General features: G+C 39.6%; 2 protein-coding genes across 2 annotated transcripts in view; both read left to right on the top strand.

The window, feature by feature from the left end:
* Positions 1-3,692: 3,692 nt before the first annotated feature.
* btg3 (B-cell translocation gene 3) lies at positions 3,693-6,530 on the top strand. The gene is made up of 5 exons (XM_034607150.1): positions 3,693-3,776; positions 4,654-4,860; positions 5,027-5,164; positions 5,632-5,824; positions 5,969-6,530. Exons 2-5 carry the CDS (start codon positions 4,688-4,690, stop codon positions 6,158-6,160), a joined length of 696 nt encoding a protein of 231 aa, XP_034463041.1. The 5' UTR covers positions 3,693-3,776; positions 4,654-4,687; the 3' UTR covers positions 6,161-6,530.
* A 992-nt stretch (positions 6,531-7,522) lies between these two features.
* The window catches only part of cxadr (CXADR Ig-like cell adhesion molecule), a 40,577-nt gene continuing 31,924 nt past the window's right edge, over positions 7,523-16,175 (top strand). The window contains exon 1 of the mRNA XM_034605870.1: positions 7,523-7,758. Within this exon, the coding sequence (XP_034461761.1) occupies positions 7,707-7,758 (52 nt within the window). The 5' untranslated portion in view covers positions 7,523-7,706. The remainder of the gene's footprint in view (positions 7,759-16,175) is intronic.

The raw sequence follows: 16,175 nt of genomic DNA, 5'->3' as shown, positions 1-16,175 counted from the left end.
AGAGGTTAGCATGCTGGATAATTACAGAGTTCAAGAGTGGGAGACATGACCTCACACAAGGTCAGAGTGCAATAACCAACTGTCTTCAACTTTAACTGTCTTTAAGGCAGAGCCAAAAAGACAACAGCCAATCAGAGGTCTCCTGTTGAAGGTGTCCAATCAGATTCGTCCTGTTGTCACAGCCCCAGTGGAATTATGATGGAATTACACTATCAATCAAAATCAGCTTCAAAGTCAAATGTTCGCATCTGGTTGCTATGGTGATGAAAACACAGAAGCATGTGCATCATCAGTCACCATAGCAACCAGATGCTTCCATTTGAATTTGAATCTGAATTTGATTGGCAGTGACAGCTTTTGTCTTTTTGACTTTGCCTTAAATACTGTAGTTAGAGTTAGCATCACGCTATCACGTATCACTCATTCATTTAAATAGCAACATTAAATGACAAGAATACCACAGGAATCAATATAAGCAGCAGAAAACACAAGACAAGCCGTCAACAATATTCCCACATTTGTCATGAAAGCAACCACCCTCTTGAAAACCAGTTGGTGCAACTCAAGGGGTTTATCCCATTTGAATAAATACATTTCACAACAACCAGCACAGAAACCAGCACATTATCAACATTTAACAGCAGCAGGTAAAAGCAGCAGCTTCATATTTTACAGTAGCATCATTTCAAACTTGAATTATGAGCCTGAATTGTAGAGGTTAGCATGCTGGATAAATACAGAGTTCAAGAGTGGGAGACATGACCTCACACAAGGTCAGAGTGCAATAACAAACTGTCTTCAACTTTAACTGTATTTAAGGCAGAGTCAAAAAGACAACAGCCAATCAGAGGTCTCCTGTTGAAGGTGTCCAATCAGATTCGTGCTGTTGTCACAGCCCCAGTGGAATTATGATGGAATTACACTGTCAATCAAAATCAGCTTCAAAGTCAAATGTTCGCATCTGGTTGCTATGGTGATGAAAACACAGAAGCATGAGCATCATCAGTCACCATAGCAACCAGATGCGAACATTTGAATTTGAATCTGAATTTGATTGGCAGTGACAGCTGTTGACTTTTTGACTTTGCCTTAAATACTGTAGTTAGAGTTAGCATCACGCTATCACGTATCACTCATTCATTTAAATAGCAACATTAAATGACAAGAATACCACAGGAATCAATATAAGCAGCAGAAAACACAAGACAAGCCGTCAACAATATTTCCACATTTGTCATGAAAGCAACCACCCTCTTGAAAACCAATTGGTGCAACTCAAGGGGTTTGTCTCATTTGAATAAATACATTTCACAACAACCAGCACAGAAACCAGCACATTATCAACATTTAACAGCAGCAGGTAACAGCAGCAGCTTCATATTTTACAGTAGCATCATTTCAAACTTGAATTATGAGCCTGAATTGTAGAGGTTAGCATGCTGGGTAAATACAGAGTTCAAGAGTGGGAGACATGACCTCACACAAGGTCAGAGTGCAATAACAAACTGTCTTCAACTTTAACTGTATTTAAGGCAGAGTCAAAAAGACAACAGCCAATCAGAGGTCTCCTGTTGAAGGTGTCCAATCAGATTCGTGCTGTTGTAACAGCCCCAGTGGAATTATGATGGAATTACACTGTCAATCAAAATCAGCTTCAAAGTCAAATGTTAGCATCTGGTTGCTATGGTGATGAAAACACCAACTGATGAAGGAAGTTTTCACAATCATTTATTTTAGTAAATACTTTTTGTTTTACTCTAACTCATGAAGATATTTATATGAGTACATTTTATTTACATTTAAAATAATAATCATATTTTTTGAATAATGTCATTTAATACTACTTAAATTATATGTTTAAAACTCTTTAAAACACTTGAAGTTGCTTTTTTCTGTGTGTGTAAAATAATCCTTTTTAGTCCTCAGTACCACAATTTGCCAGTTAACCCCTCACATAGTGTTTGGGTCAAATATGACCCTTTGTGACATTTGACAGCAGTAAAAATACCCTAAAGGTCTTTTTTTTTGCCTGACATTTGATGACTTTTCCTACAGTCACGCCATATACACAAAAATGAAAACATTTTTAAATAGTATACTTTCTTACAGGTAGCGGGAAAAATAATATTATGTAATTGCCTAGTGGTGTGTGCAATATAATGCACACAATAATAATCTTGCAGAATAATAATATGTGTGATGCACCACTAGGCACAGATAATAATCAAAATATAAAAGAGGAATAATAATATGTGTAATGCATTGCCTAGTGGTGTGTGAAAACATGACACACGCACAGATTTTCCTGAAACCACTGCCACAGATTTCCCTCCTGACACCTGCAGCTGTTTCCAGTTGTTGGTCAGATTGAAGTCCATCCAGAAAGATGAGCAGTTTGATTCTATTACCTCTTGTCATTCCATCGTAGTGATTGTAGCTGCACTTATCCATTTGTTTCAAAAGGGTTGCACCAAATCTTTGTATAATTAGTAAAAAGCGAAAAACTTAAAATTCACATTGTTAGAATCGATTCTTCATTTTTGCCATGGACTTTTGTGTGAAGCACTTTGTAACCTTGTATAGATAAGTGCGATACAAATAAAGTTATTATTATTATTATTGTTGTTATAAAAGATGCTCTGAAATCTTCAAGATTTTCAAAACAGATGGTTGCCTAATGTCGTGTTCTTACATTTATCATCAGCAAACAGTTAAAATAAATATGAAAACTAACTGATGACGAGGTAATTTATTGTTATTATTATTGTATTATTGTCATAATTAATATATAAATAAAACCAATTGTAAAAAATGTAAGAAACATTGTTTGTCTTGTGTTGCTGTGTTGTGTTGTTGTGAACAGTAGCACACTAAACCATTCACACTGATGTGTTTAACTCCAACACTGTGTTAATTGATCAGAGCCATGAATCCTGTATCTATATTCAGAAAGACATACACAGGTAGATGTTACCTTACTTGTTATATTCTTTACTTACATTTTCTTAAAATTATTGAAGATATTGAATTCTATTTAAATTGTTGCATGTGTGGTTTCTTTTTATGCCATTTGCATTAAGGAATGTAGTATTTTCCATATGAATAAAGATGTTGTGAATAAAGGCACTTTCAGAATCAGTGTCATTCGTATCATAACAATATAATGCCTCTTTTCAAAAAGCATCATCAAACCAGTGATCGCTTTTAAGAAACATTCCACATGTATCTGAACACAATTTAATCCATAGTCATTCATAAAATAGATGACAGATGCGCTGAGCTTTGTTACTGGGAAACTCAATTACCATCAACATTGTGTCTGAATCTAGAAAAAGAATCTGGTTTCATGGATACATTGAAAGTACATTTACATTTCTCATAGGGTTACATTTAAACTGCCAGTCAGGCCTTTTCCTTGCATTTCTCTCAGTAGACCAGAGGGAATGGCCTTATTAGTGAAGTGCTAATGCTTTAGAATAAATGGAATTCAATACTTTCTGTTTAAATTCTGTAAATGAAAATATATGTATTATTCCAGATCCGAATGTAAACAATGTAACCAGGGGGCAACAAACAAAAGCCACATACCGAACAATATGAGTCATAATGATAATGACTAACTGACGAGCATGTGCTCCACCAATCACTGCACTACTTTGCTCTGCGTGCAGCCAATGAGAACGACGCAGGGGCGGGGTTAATAAGCAGCTTCACGTCTTCTGGTGTGTCTCCATCACTTCCTCCACTCGTCCCTCGACCACATGCTGCAGGAGACCGTAAGTGGAGCTGTTCATGTCCTCGTCTCTCAGGGTTTGAGATAAATGATCCGCTACCTCGATGTATCCCCGCTTTGCGTGACAAGTTCAAACGATACTTTGTGCACAGTTGACGTGATGGTTGGCAACGAGATGCTGTTAGCTCCAACGGGGCGCTTTGGCTGTGGAGCTAGTGCTGATAATCTAACATTATCCCTATATACTTTTATGTGTGATGTATTTGTTGATGTGAAACCATAACTGCTATATCAATAGTAAGTTACCGTTGCATTTCGGCGCGGTCAACACAACATGGTGTTCGTGTCGCTAGCAGTTCGCTCCCCCGCTACGTGGAGTGAACTCCATGTTATTGAGTGAGGGGAGGCGTGGATTGCCGGAATTCGTGCGTCAGAGCCCGCCTTTCTGGGATGTGTGTGTCGTAAAGTCAACGGATCTGACGGAAAACTACACGGATATGTGTCAAATGAAGTGTTTGAAAGTAACGGTTTCTACGTGTCAGCATTCTGCACTTCTCCTTTTGAAGTAGCAGCCGTTTGGCCCCAGAGTTGTTAAGGTGCTGGATGCTTTCTGATGCCTTACAGGTTTTCAATGGTCTCAGTGTAAAGGAGGGAGAAGCCATTGGGAAACCCCTGTCTGCACTTTTCCTAAGTGAAATTGTGTAGTGATTGATGACTCGTGACTGGTTATTACAAATCAGGAAAGGGCAAATACTGCTATGTGGAGCACAGTGTTGTGAAGATGAGAGAACGTTTCTTATTCTGCCATCGAGCAGTAGGTTTTCAAATTTGAACAAAAAGGTAGAAAGGTTCATATCCTGTTTTCGTTACAAACTGTTGTGATTTGAATGTTGCTCATCTCCAATTATTTCCCCTTGCAGAGTCTGTCCACGTGTAATGAGACATTGGTGAAACATGAGGAGGGAAATTGCAGCTGTGGTGTTCTTCCTGAAGAGGCTCATGAAAACGGGAGCTCAGCTGGAGTCTCACAAAGTCGAGCTCTTTGTTGAGAGGCTGGCTGTGGCACTGCAGGAGAAGTTCAAGGGGCACTGGTACCCGGCAAACCCCAGCAAAGGACATGCATACAGGTGCTGCTCTCCATATGTTGACATTTTTAATTAATGCTTATGAAAATGTAATCTCAGCCATCTTTAGAGAACCCCAATGGAATAGCAAACTTTCCACAGTATAACATTTTCTTAATGAATGTCCTCAGACTTTGGATTTTATTGTAATGCTTTGTTTGCTTTGCAGGTGCATCCGGATCAACAGGCTCCACAGGCAGGAGCCAGAGCTCCTTCGGGCCTGCCGGGAGAGTGGGCTTCAATACAGTGACCTGGGACTGCCCGGCGAGCTCACATTGTGGGTGGACCCTGGAGAGGTCTGCTGCAGGTGGGTTTGAGAGTTCATCTGTCATTTATAATGTAGTGTTCAGATCTGAGACACTTAACAGGTATATTGTTTCCATATGTTTTTGTTGTTTGACTTGTACTTATATCTGCATTGATTGCTTAAATGGGCATTACCATTTACACACTTACTTTTAAATTCCCTTCTGCCATGTGGATTAATTAATATTTTTTGTAATAAAAAAAAAAAAAATGGAAGAAATATTCACTTTTAGCTAGACACAGCTGAGCAGCTCTTTTGTTTGTTGGTGCATGTCTGTATCTTGGTTTTCTTCTTTTACTTGCCCTAAACCAAATTGCACTCAATGTTTTTTTATGTTTAATTAATTAAATTTAATTATTACATTTTCTTCAACCAAACTATTGAAGACTAGAAGAGTTTCCATTTAAACAGCTTACTGTACTGTATGTTCTATTAAAAATGTTTTCCTCCTCATCTCCCATTATTAGGTATGCGGAACAAAATCCTTTCTTCTCAGTGGCCACTTTCCCTAGTGATGAGGAAGAGGACAAAGATGTTGCAAAGAAGGTGACCAGCGCTTTGGAGAGGGTGACATCAGACTATCACTCAGGTTCATCTTCCGACGAGGAGAGCACACGCACTTCCCCCCTTACTCTTGACTACAGCCGCTGTTCTTACCAGGTATTGTATAACATTTTGTCATCCTAATATCCGTTTCTCATGCTTGTGACTTATAACACTGCTTTATTTTGTTTGATGCCCACTGGTTGTACAATTGTGGCAAGATGAAGTGTTTTTTTTCTAATGTGTTTTCTCTTTTTCAAGGGAATAAACCCAAATGCTCCTCCATGGCATCCGAAAAAAATGGTAACTGGCCAAAGTGTCATCCTTCCTCACCATGGTTTCATACCTCGCAGCACAGCCCCCCACACTTCAAGGCAGAAACTGTGGGTTCCCCCAAGCTACAGAACAGGACCTGGTTACTGGGACACAAACCTGGCACACCCTTACATGTAGGAATAATGGTGCATATTGTTCACACTGGACAAAAAAATCTGAAGGCAATGTGACCTTAAGACGACTGAACACTTTTAAAAAAAAAAAAAACAACAATAATTTTTATAGCGTAAATGTTGATCGTTTTGACTTTTTTTGCACTTTAGACCATTTGTTAAAGTTTGAATAAATCACTTGTATTCAATTGGATATTGAAATGGGAATACTACACATGTTATCTTGAAGTACTCTATTTTTACAAAGGGAGACGTTCATGTATGCCACTTACTGCGGTCCTTTTGTGATGAGTTTTATTTATTCATAGTGTAGAATTCTCAGATGTATAGGCCTAAATTTATGATGTTTTATTAAACACACGTTCCAAGCATGATCTTGTTTATTTTTTTCCTGGTTTCTAAAGTATCCTCCAAGTATGATGGTTATGTGTAATATTGGTTTTGGAATGTTTTTTTTGTGATAACAAATCAGGTAAATGGAAGTTTAGAGGGTTCATTTAATGATAAATCACAAAATATGAAAGGGGCTTTATCATCAGTCCCTGATGTTGAGTTTGGTGAATTTTGGGGACCATGCCATGTAGTGCAGGACTCTTTGTTCCTGTCTATGAAATTACTTTTCATGTTGCAGAATGAATTTAGGACAGAATAGATCACCTTGCCCATGGTGTGATGTGAAGTGCCTAAAACTTTTGCACAGTGCTGAATATCTAGTTTTGCTCCATTGTCATTGTTTCTGAAAATAATATCTTGATTAAATTAACAGTACATAGATGACAACTTAATTGATAAGATATGAAGAAAATCTTATTTGTCCCACAATGGGGAACTTTGTTGTTGCTGCAGCAAAGAGGACAAAAAATAAACATGCAATAAACACAACGAAGTATGACAATATTAATAGAATAGAAATAATATAGACTGTGAGCAGATAACGTACAATTTAAATTATTAACTGAACAACCAGGCCTGCTCCCTTTAGACCACAGACACCAATTCTGGGACTGCATTATAAAACTCGGGTTAAACTCATTTAACTGTGCAATCCAACTCCTCCTGGAATCCATTATACTGTATATATTCTATATATGTTGTCTTGCATGTTTACTTATTCCTTTTAATGGCTTATCTAAAAAAGTATACAAACATAAATAACTATGTTGTTGTGACAGTTTGGGGTATAAACTGTGAGAGGGGAACATTTGAGAAGCTCAAAACGGGGGTTGTTTCCTGTCGTGGATGATCAGACCTCACTTCTCCCTCCATGGATAAACACGGTGTACCGATCAGCGTCCTGTTCTCACCAGCAGGGGGCGTCAGAGTGATGCTGTTTGGGCAAGGCGGGTGTCACGTGACAGCCTGGGGCGCTCTCCGCTGTGCACCTGCAGAGAGGAGGAGGAGGAGGAGGAGCGGGAAGAGGAAAGAGGAAGAGGAGGAGGAGGAGTGTGGATAGTGGATACCTCGATCGAGCTGAGCTGCCGCGTTTCACTCGAGCTCCAAGTAGTTTGACGAAGTTTCAGTGAAGAAGTCGTGGATTAGCCGGAACAGTGATGGAGCTGCGTGTGGCCCGGTTGTGCTTCGTCCTGCTGAGTCTGTCCGCAGGTAAGTTTCATTTCTCCCGCAAACCACCGACACGTTTTCACAGGATTCTTTTTGTCTGTGAAACGGCAGCGAGTGGTCAGCAGCGTCCACTCCGGCGAAACTGACCTTTTTCTTCCGTGATAAATACTTTAACTTGAACCGCCGGTGCGTCAATGTGACGTGAACAGAAGTTACAAACCGCAGCTGAACACACTTTACTGGGATTAGCCAACAGGGAGAAACTGACCCAAGGTCAGTTTGGTGAGCTAGCGCCAGAACACACTCCGGCTAAAGCGAATTTAAACTGTAACAGTTAAACTACAACTAAAACAGGTCAAGTGTTTCAGAGTATGTATTTATCGATGTGTTTTTTTTTTAGCAGTTGTTTCTGTATAACGAGAAAGAGCGAGGAACGTAAAGAATAAAGAAAAGGGGGTTAGCATGTGCGATAAGGCAAAGTTTGCTAGTGTCGCATGTGCTTTTGGACACATTTATCTCAACCCCATTAAGAGACTGGTTTATTTGCCCTCATACCAGTCGTGATGCTGGATCTTCTAGTCGGATTGAAGAACTAGGTAGATGATGTGTATGTGTTTATATTCGGGGGTTTTCCACTGTGGTGTGTACTTGGTTTAGAATCTGCTGGTTAACACAATGGTCTGATCCGCATTTAAACCTGTGGCGACAGGACTTCAAAGTACAGGCTTTTTTTTGTCTGCCATCTGCCAGCAGTGCTGCTGACCCCCGCCCCACACCCCCGGTGCGAAATCCCAGGTTATCACATCTGACTTAACCACATAGAGGTTACATGCTGGTGTCATTTACTTATTCAAACGTTTCTACATGACAACATATGATGGAAGTGTAGACCCAGTGACCTCAGAGGCTGGTTGTTGATACTACAGGTGTGTAAATGGTGGTGTAAACTTCGATCAGAGCAGTTTGAAAGTGGAATTGAACCACTAATTCTTTTGTTTGGCATATTCGTCTGAAGCATTGTTAAAAAAGAAATGCTGCTGCAACATGTATTAATTTGTGATAAATAGGGCTCATTCGAATTTTCAGGGGCTTTTTTCCATCCATTTTCTGTCATGTAGCAACATCATTGATCAAAACTACAATAATAATGTTTATATTGAGTCTTCCTTCTAATTGTGTATTAGCCTTAACTCAACCTTTTTTTGTTAATTGAGTCAGAGGCCTGATTTAAATGTTCTACCTCATTTGGGCGTGGCTGTTCAATGTCCTGGAATTTAGACTGAAACCAACAGATCACTCCTCCCACTAGAAACAATAGTTTGTGAAACTTTTGCTTCAGGATTGTGTCTTGGCTTCAGTCAGTGAAATTCTGTCGTATAGTTACTGAAATGTTTTCTGAGATTTTCATGGGAAGCCACCGAGCTATGTTCAGGCCAATGAGGTTCCAGTCTACTGATTTTTGAGAAACCGCATGTAATGAAGAAGAGCTTTGTTTAGGCTCTCCATCTCTCCATGTAAATGTTGGGGCACGCAGTGTAATCTAAGGTTAGATAGTGTGTTGTTAGTCCTCTTTTGTCTCATGACTCACATTGTTATGTACACTAGTTGGGACTCATTACCATCCTAATGGCATCGCGGCCTCGTCATTTGGGCGCTGTTCCACTTCAGCAGACAGGAACACTATCTGCCAGACTCGTAGCATTCTTTTAGCATGGCTTAGAAATGCACAGTGATGTGCTAACCTCTCTTAAATGGCAACATAACAAGTCGCGTCCTTCTGCTCCATTTGTCCACGTGGCTCTGCATTCAATGTGAAATATTGGTAAAAGTAATAAAATTACAAGTGGGAGAAGTAAAGTCCTTGAAATATGACCAGTGCTGAGGATTTAGGGTCTATAAAACTGCAGATGACATTACTTCAGCCTTCACTTTATGAAATTGAATTAAATTTGGTCATTTGGTTTTTCAAGCAGTCATTATTTGAAAGGGGATTGTTTTACCAGGTCATCATGAAGTCACGTGAGATGTCAAAAATAGATAAATAATCAAATATTTAGTCTGTAGCACTGGTTCTAAAGGCTGTATGTTGACTGATCACGTGCATCTCATTCACTCTATCATCATTAGTTGTCCATCATAAGCGATTGTGGTTAGCACTGTGTGTCATGTCTGTTCACCTCTTCCCTATCTCATCTGACTCGTCTTGATTTCCATTCAGCAGCCTGAGCTTTATGCCTGTTTGATTTCTTGCATGGGACCTGAACTGTCATGTTCCCTGCTACTGTCATCTCTCCCCCCCCCCCAAGAGTGAAGCCACTAACCTAAGATAAACAGAAACCTGGTGAAACAGTGAGCAGGCGCAGAAAGCAGTTACCTGATAAGCCTACAACCAAAGGTCCTGGCAGGAACTGGTTGCTTGGTTACCTTTTGAAAACAGACACGCATATCCAGGGTTTGTTTGTGTGTGTGTGTGTGTGCGTGCATGCGTGGGTTGTTCTAGATAGCTACCCTCCCCCTTGCTTTCATGTATGTATTAGGTGCCGTTTTACCACACAATAGCTGTTGCAGATGTATTGAATATCTCGATACAACAGGGATTTTATGGGAAGCTGTTATTGGTAGAACAACTATTCTCACTTTTACAGCTCTGTGTGCCTTGTAAAGTGATCGGGACCATGACGAAATAGTTAAAACCACAGAGATGTTTAGAGTCATGAACATGGTCCCATAGTGTCAGTAAAGTATGGGCTCAAATAAGGGTAAAAAAGATGAGCTTATAAAGTGGTGTTCACAAATAACAGGTTTGTAGTTGTAAATCGACACTTATAAAATCTAAAATAAATCTGAAGGAGTAATTCCTATTTGTACATGTTAACATTTTTTTTTTTTTTTTTTGAACGCCACGTTACAAGCTTAAAATCATTTGATCTTAATTTAAGTCCATAATAAGGACATGAGGTCACGTTAACTTGTCATGACCCAGCAGTCCGATGTCACTACTTGGCTCCTTTTGGCTGCAACATGTTGCGGCCGCAGCTTCACCTCTAACCAAGCAGGTATCCGCCCTGCCTCGAGCCTCCTGTCCTTGGAAATGAAGGAGGAACACGTAGAATCGGATTACCCTCCAGGGACACTGCGTTGTCCTCCACAATCTCATGATGGGGACAACTGTGCTTGAATATTCACAGCCCTGGACGTTAATATTTTAACATGCTGGCCCTGTACAAGCCCTGTGCCAACTCTTGTTCACCTTTTTATAGGAGTGTGAAACGCTGATCATGCCTTTACCTCGCCACATTACCCTAGCTTTCCCCTCGTCCATTTCATGTCTGAATTACTGAATGAACAAGTTGCTGCCTGCTGAAGAATCAGTGAAGATGATTAATAGTGGTGCTTGTAGTGCTTTTAATGGCTGTGCAGCTTCTCTGTATTCAGAGCTCATTCCTTTTCACAGATAGGGAATAAAACTGCCTCCTGGTCAGCTGCCAGACATTCTTGTGGGAAGAACTGCTTGAGCCTTTCATTCGTAAGGTCAATATTATATTGACAGATATCTCAAGTTTGAATGTCTTCTAACTTGTTAATAAACTAATAATACTTTGGCCACATTATTGTCCTGCTGACAGCACCAGGCTTCCTAGAGGCAGCCTAGTTATGTGATACATTGCCCAATATGTTTAGCTCAAGAGCTGTTGTGCCTAAAGTGCTACAGTTTGATTGTAAATTTTACTTATCTTATTTGAAATACCAGACTAGCTCTACATTGCTGCTTCCATGTCGACTACATGGATCACGAGCCGGTGAAGACATCGACTCTTTGTCTGGGACATACAGCTTTTACCTCAGTTTCAGCACAACATCATGTATGTAACCATCAAGTGAACCCTTTTTCAAAAGGTTTTCATTTCAAAACATGTTAGTCAGACAAATTTAATAAGGGAGATGGAGACAGCTCGTCAAACCAGCTCAGAGAGCTAATACTAGCATATTTAGTTCAGAGAGTTTACAGTTGCCAGTTTTTATTTTAGTGTTCACATGACCCACAGTTTCAAACCTAATAACTACAAGTTTAAGTGGTAAAGTTTCCACTGTTATCACTGCAAAGTCCTGTTACACTCTGTTCAAACAGCGGGCCGAAATGACCCAGATCTGATTGTTTAATGACATTGTGAACCGCACAAATCACATGGAATCTGATTCAAATCAGATTTTGTCCACTTTTATACATGGTATTAAATCAGATACAGGTCAGATTTTTTGAAATGCGACCTCAGTCTGAACAGCCATGTGACCCGTATCGGAATTCAATGCGACTTTTACGTCACTCTAGATCAACATTCCTCATAATTTTGTGCAGGCGAAGGGGCGGGTGGGAGGCACCCGGCGAAAAGCTGCGACGGAGGTACTCAGTGGAGGGACAGTGAGGTTTTAGACCTCACAAGTGGTTGGAAGTGACATATCTGTACAAGCAAAACTTGAGGGGTCGTATCGTAACCGCTCTGTGTTTGAAGGCAGATCAAGAGAATAATAAAGCATAAACGCTCACATCAGTGACGTCCATGTTTATTACCGACTTCTCCTTGTTTACTTCCTTACACAGTGTGCTGTGTGTGACGTCTTGTTGTTCTTCTGCGCATGTGGGTCACATCAGGGCCATGACCAGTTCACATTGGAGTCTGATACTGGCCACATTTGAAAAGATAATGGAACAGCTACATAAACAATTGAGCACTAAGGCTTGCAGTGTAACGTAGCTTTAGAGGAGGGCAACCTGGACACAGGTAGGGATGTCACAATATGAAATTTTGGTGCCACAATTATTGTCAGAGGAAATATCATGGTTTTCACGATTATCGATACTATAGAAGGAAAAAGACACACAACACGCAATATATAGCTAATGAAATATATATATATATTTACAACTATATGCATTTAGTTTTTAGTGTAACGTTTGGCTATTTAAAGTAATTTATCATGGTTAATAGGAAGAGAGAGAGAGAGTGGTGGTGAGTGTGTGTCTTGGTGTGTGTCTTGATGTCAGCCGCTCCTTCAGAGCTGGTCAGAGCTGATTTCTCCTCCGATGGAGTTTTTTGGCCAGCGTTGGTGGAATTAAGGCTGTAACATCAGTTCCCTCTTCTCAACTGAGGTTTCAGTTAAGTGGCTTGCACACACAAACAATCGCACCGCACACACACAAAACGTGACTCACGGGAGGAGATTTCAATGCACAGAGCACATACAAATTACGTGACTAGCAGCAGATTACACCGTACGGTGCGCACACAAATTACGTGACTCGCGAGAGGCAGGACACTATAGTTAGATATCGCAGTTTTTACAATTCTTACGGTTATGAAACTGTGACGTTATGAAACTGCGGTTTCGGTAAATAATCCCGACATCCCTAGACACAGGGAGCAACAGTTACTAAGGGGAAAGGCCTAGTAATGGACAATGCAAAGATGATCCCAGATTGTCTTTTCTCTGCTGATATTAAGGAATGGTGATGATAAAATCTCTGGAGCACTGTCACTGCTTTCCTCCATGTTTCCACTGATGCAAAACAAACCCATATTGTAAGTTGTGCCTGGGAATCTGCATCTGGGAGACTGCTGCAAACTTTGATTGATGCTTGACAGCATTTACCGTGAGCTTTTTAAAGTGTGGTAATCAAATACTTGTTTGGATTTTTTAAAAGTATTACTAACCCTCTGGAATTTACCCTGTTTACCATGAAACCAGTATTAGTTTTATCTTAACTGCTTTTATTTCTGTGTGTATCTGTGATATCCGTCCATCCGTTTGTCCATCCTTCCACTGGGTCTTTGAGCCGCAAATGACCCACTGCTCTTTTCTCTGCCTCTTAAGCTTTGTACGACAGGTCTTTTTTTGCTGGAAAGGCAAATGTCTGATGTGTAAAATTTATTGTATAACACCCGTAAGCATGTGATTTAAAGTTAAATTTTCATTTAGCATTTCATCAACACTGACTTTGTCTTAACACATTCAGCAAAACTATTTTTTTTGTGTTAATGATTAGAGAAAGGGCAACAGACTGAGGGAGAACCTTCATTAAGTCCTTTTCCCTGCTCCCTTATTATGCAGCCAAATCCTCAAATAGATATTCTCATTTAGTTTTTTTTTCCTGTTTCCATTGTCAAACAGTTGGATGAAAAATACTTCCTTAACCAGCAGCCCTTATGAAGCTGCTGGTAAAGTCATTTTATATCACACCATTGACAAAATCAACAGAAGAACAGTGCTGTGAGAACCTCTATAGTCACATTTAAAATCAGTAATGACAGAAACAAATGAAGACTTTTGACAGTCAGATCATTTATTGGTAATCTCTGACAATGACAATATCATATTCGCAATACAATGACAGACTACAGACGATTACTCTACCCTACTTGCGTTCTACTGTAAAATTCAAATATTTTTCAAGGCAAACAAATCCCCAAAATCCAGTGTTGAAATACATAAATAATCACTTGATGAGAAGAGGAACAACAAATACACAATGAGGAACTATAAAGGACATTAGAGGAACTATAAAGTCCCTTTTCAACTGGTTAAAAAAAACACACTAACACATAAATGGCTTTTATTTGCAATGGGAATGGATACAATCTGCATTCATTCCTGGGTCAGATGAATCTTCAGTAGACTTGAGTTTTATCGGCTGTAGCTTCGATCTGCAGTGAGGGAAAGTGACACAATTTGGCAAGACAGCGAGGTGGTGAAGTTGAATATGATCAACCAAGTAAAAGAATTGAGGCCAACTCTGGCGATGGGAAAGGAGTCAATTGCCTTTTGCCTTCGTTTAAAAATCTGTGTTGCAAATTTTGGGGATTTGGATACAATATGTGGCAGTTAAACATTAGGACTCACATTTAGAAACAATTAGAATTGTGTCATTATCCATCTGGCTTGTAGCCTACAACAGCACAGGCTATTTTTATAGCATATCATAACATCACACTATCTCTAATTGACTATGAAAACATAATGTTATCAATATTGGAGCCTTTAGGAACGACAGACCTTTTTTGGTCTTGTTTCATCATCCATTATTTAAACATACAATATTTTCATGTCCTTTGGAGACACAGTACAGAATGGACTATACGTCTCTGATGGCATCTCCGAAATGCTTGAAATACAAGATGACATCAGGGATTGTACTGAAGGAGAGGTTTTCCCTCTGCTACCTGTGTAACCTATTATTTAAAACAAGGTCACTGCACTCACTGATCTTCCCCCCCCCCGCTCTCTAGAGTCCAATCGGTCATCATCATTGTATCTCAGTGGCAGGGCAATAAACAGCCCAAAGTGCATTTATCATTTAGCCACTTGATGCCCAGCTCTGCAGCACCCATAACGACCTCTGCTCCTAATGAGGAATTATGTGCTCTATGAAATAAGCTGTTCATTGTGATGATACTGAGGATAAGGATTTCACAAATCTCAAATGATCATCGGCAGAATTCGATTTTTCTGTAGATAAAAAGCAGAGAATACGCACACACCAGGTAAGGAGATGTGAAGGATTTTGTTACAAACTGCTGTATGAATATTTTTGGAAAACTGTGACTGGAAATCATTAAATGTTTAAAAGGAAGTCTGTGCCATATTATAAGCATTTCTATTTTGTAGACATGGTTTTAATGAAGGCTCAGACTCAATGATAAAAGCTGCATGCAGTTTTGATTTGGTATTCCCTTTTTAAAGGTAATTGTCACCGTTTTAATAATGGGGCATTTATTTACTCAGTTGTAGTGGCACAAAACACCAAAACAAAGAAGGAAATCTATTCATATATTTTGCTACAATATCTCCATTCTGAGATGTATACTTTATACAGGAGAATACTATGTGTTTTGATTGTTGAATGGAATTACAAAATATTACACATCTAGCATTCAGGTCTTTAAAGTGCTCTTCTACGTCTGGTTCTTCCACTTCTCTGAACTTGGCATGTTTTTTTTCCTGCACTTAATGTATTCTGGTTATTTTTCATAATATTCTCACGGCATTAGAGCTGGCCCTCGAACTGTGATGATACCCATTGTGGCAGGCAGGTCCCCAGGGTGCTGCACCTGCAGGTGCCTGTGTGCAGTCTGTTTCTGTGTACCTGCTAGCTAGGTGTCAGCTCAGCTCTACACATGCTTTAACCACTGAAAGATCATACATTGTGCATTGTTAAAGAATGTAGCTTAGTAGGAGCCTATATATAAATATATATGAGGACAAGAATTACTAGATCGTGTAAAACACACCTGTCAATTTACTCTGATAATTAATCCTTTGTTGCCAGGTCCGACCTCCAGCGGATGCATCATTTTGGTGATAACCACTTTATATTGTATTGTGCATGTCACATTATTATCAGCTTATGTCCAGGCGTTGTCTTACACAGAGCTGAGTTGTGGGAAGATGATTATATTTTGTCC

This window comes from Hippoglossus hippoglossus, chromosome 14 (assembly GCF_009819705.1).
Source record: "Hippoglossus hippoglossus isolate fHipHip1 chromosome 14, fHipHip1.pri, whole genome shotgun sequence".
Taxonomy (NCBI): Eukaryota; Metazoa; Chordata; class Actinopteri; order Pleuronectiformes; family Pleuronectidae; genus Hippoglossus; species Hippoglossus hippoglossus.
Note: the sequence above shows the minus strand (reverse complement) of the source record. Positions and strands in the feature narration are given on the sequence as shown.

Excerpts from the sequence above, each read along its gene's own strand:
- btg3 (XM_034607150.1), top strand. The coding sequence starts at position 4,688 with ATGAGGAGGGAAATTGCAGCTGTGGTGTTCTTCCTGAAGAGGCTCATG. Across the intron at positions 4,861-5,026 it reads AGCAAAGGACATGCATACAG|GTGCATCCGGATCAACAGGC; the intron begins GTGCTGCTCTCC and ends TTTGCTTTGCAG. Across the intron at positions 5,165-5,631 it reads CCTGGAGAGGTCTGCTGCAG|GTATGCGGAACAAAATCCTT; the intron begins GTGGGTTTGAGA and ends TCCCATTATTAG.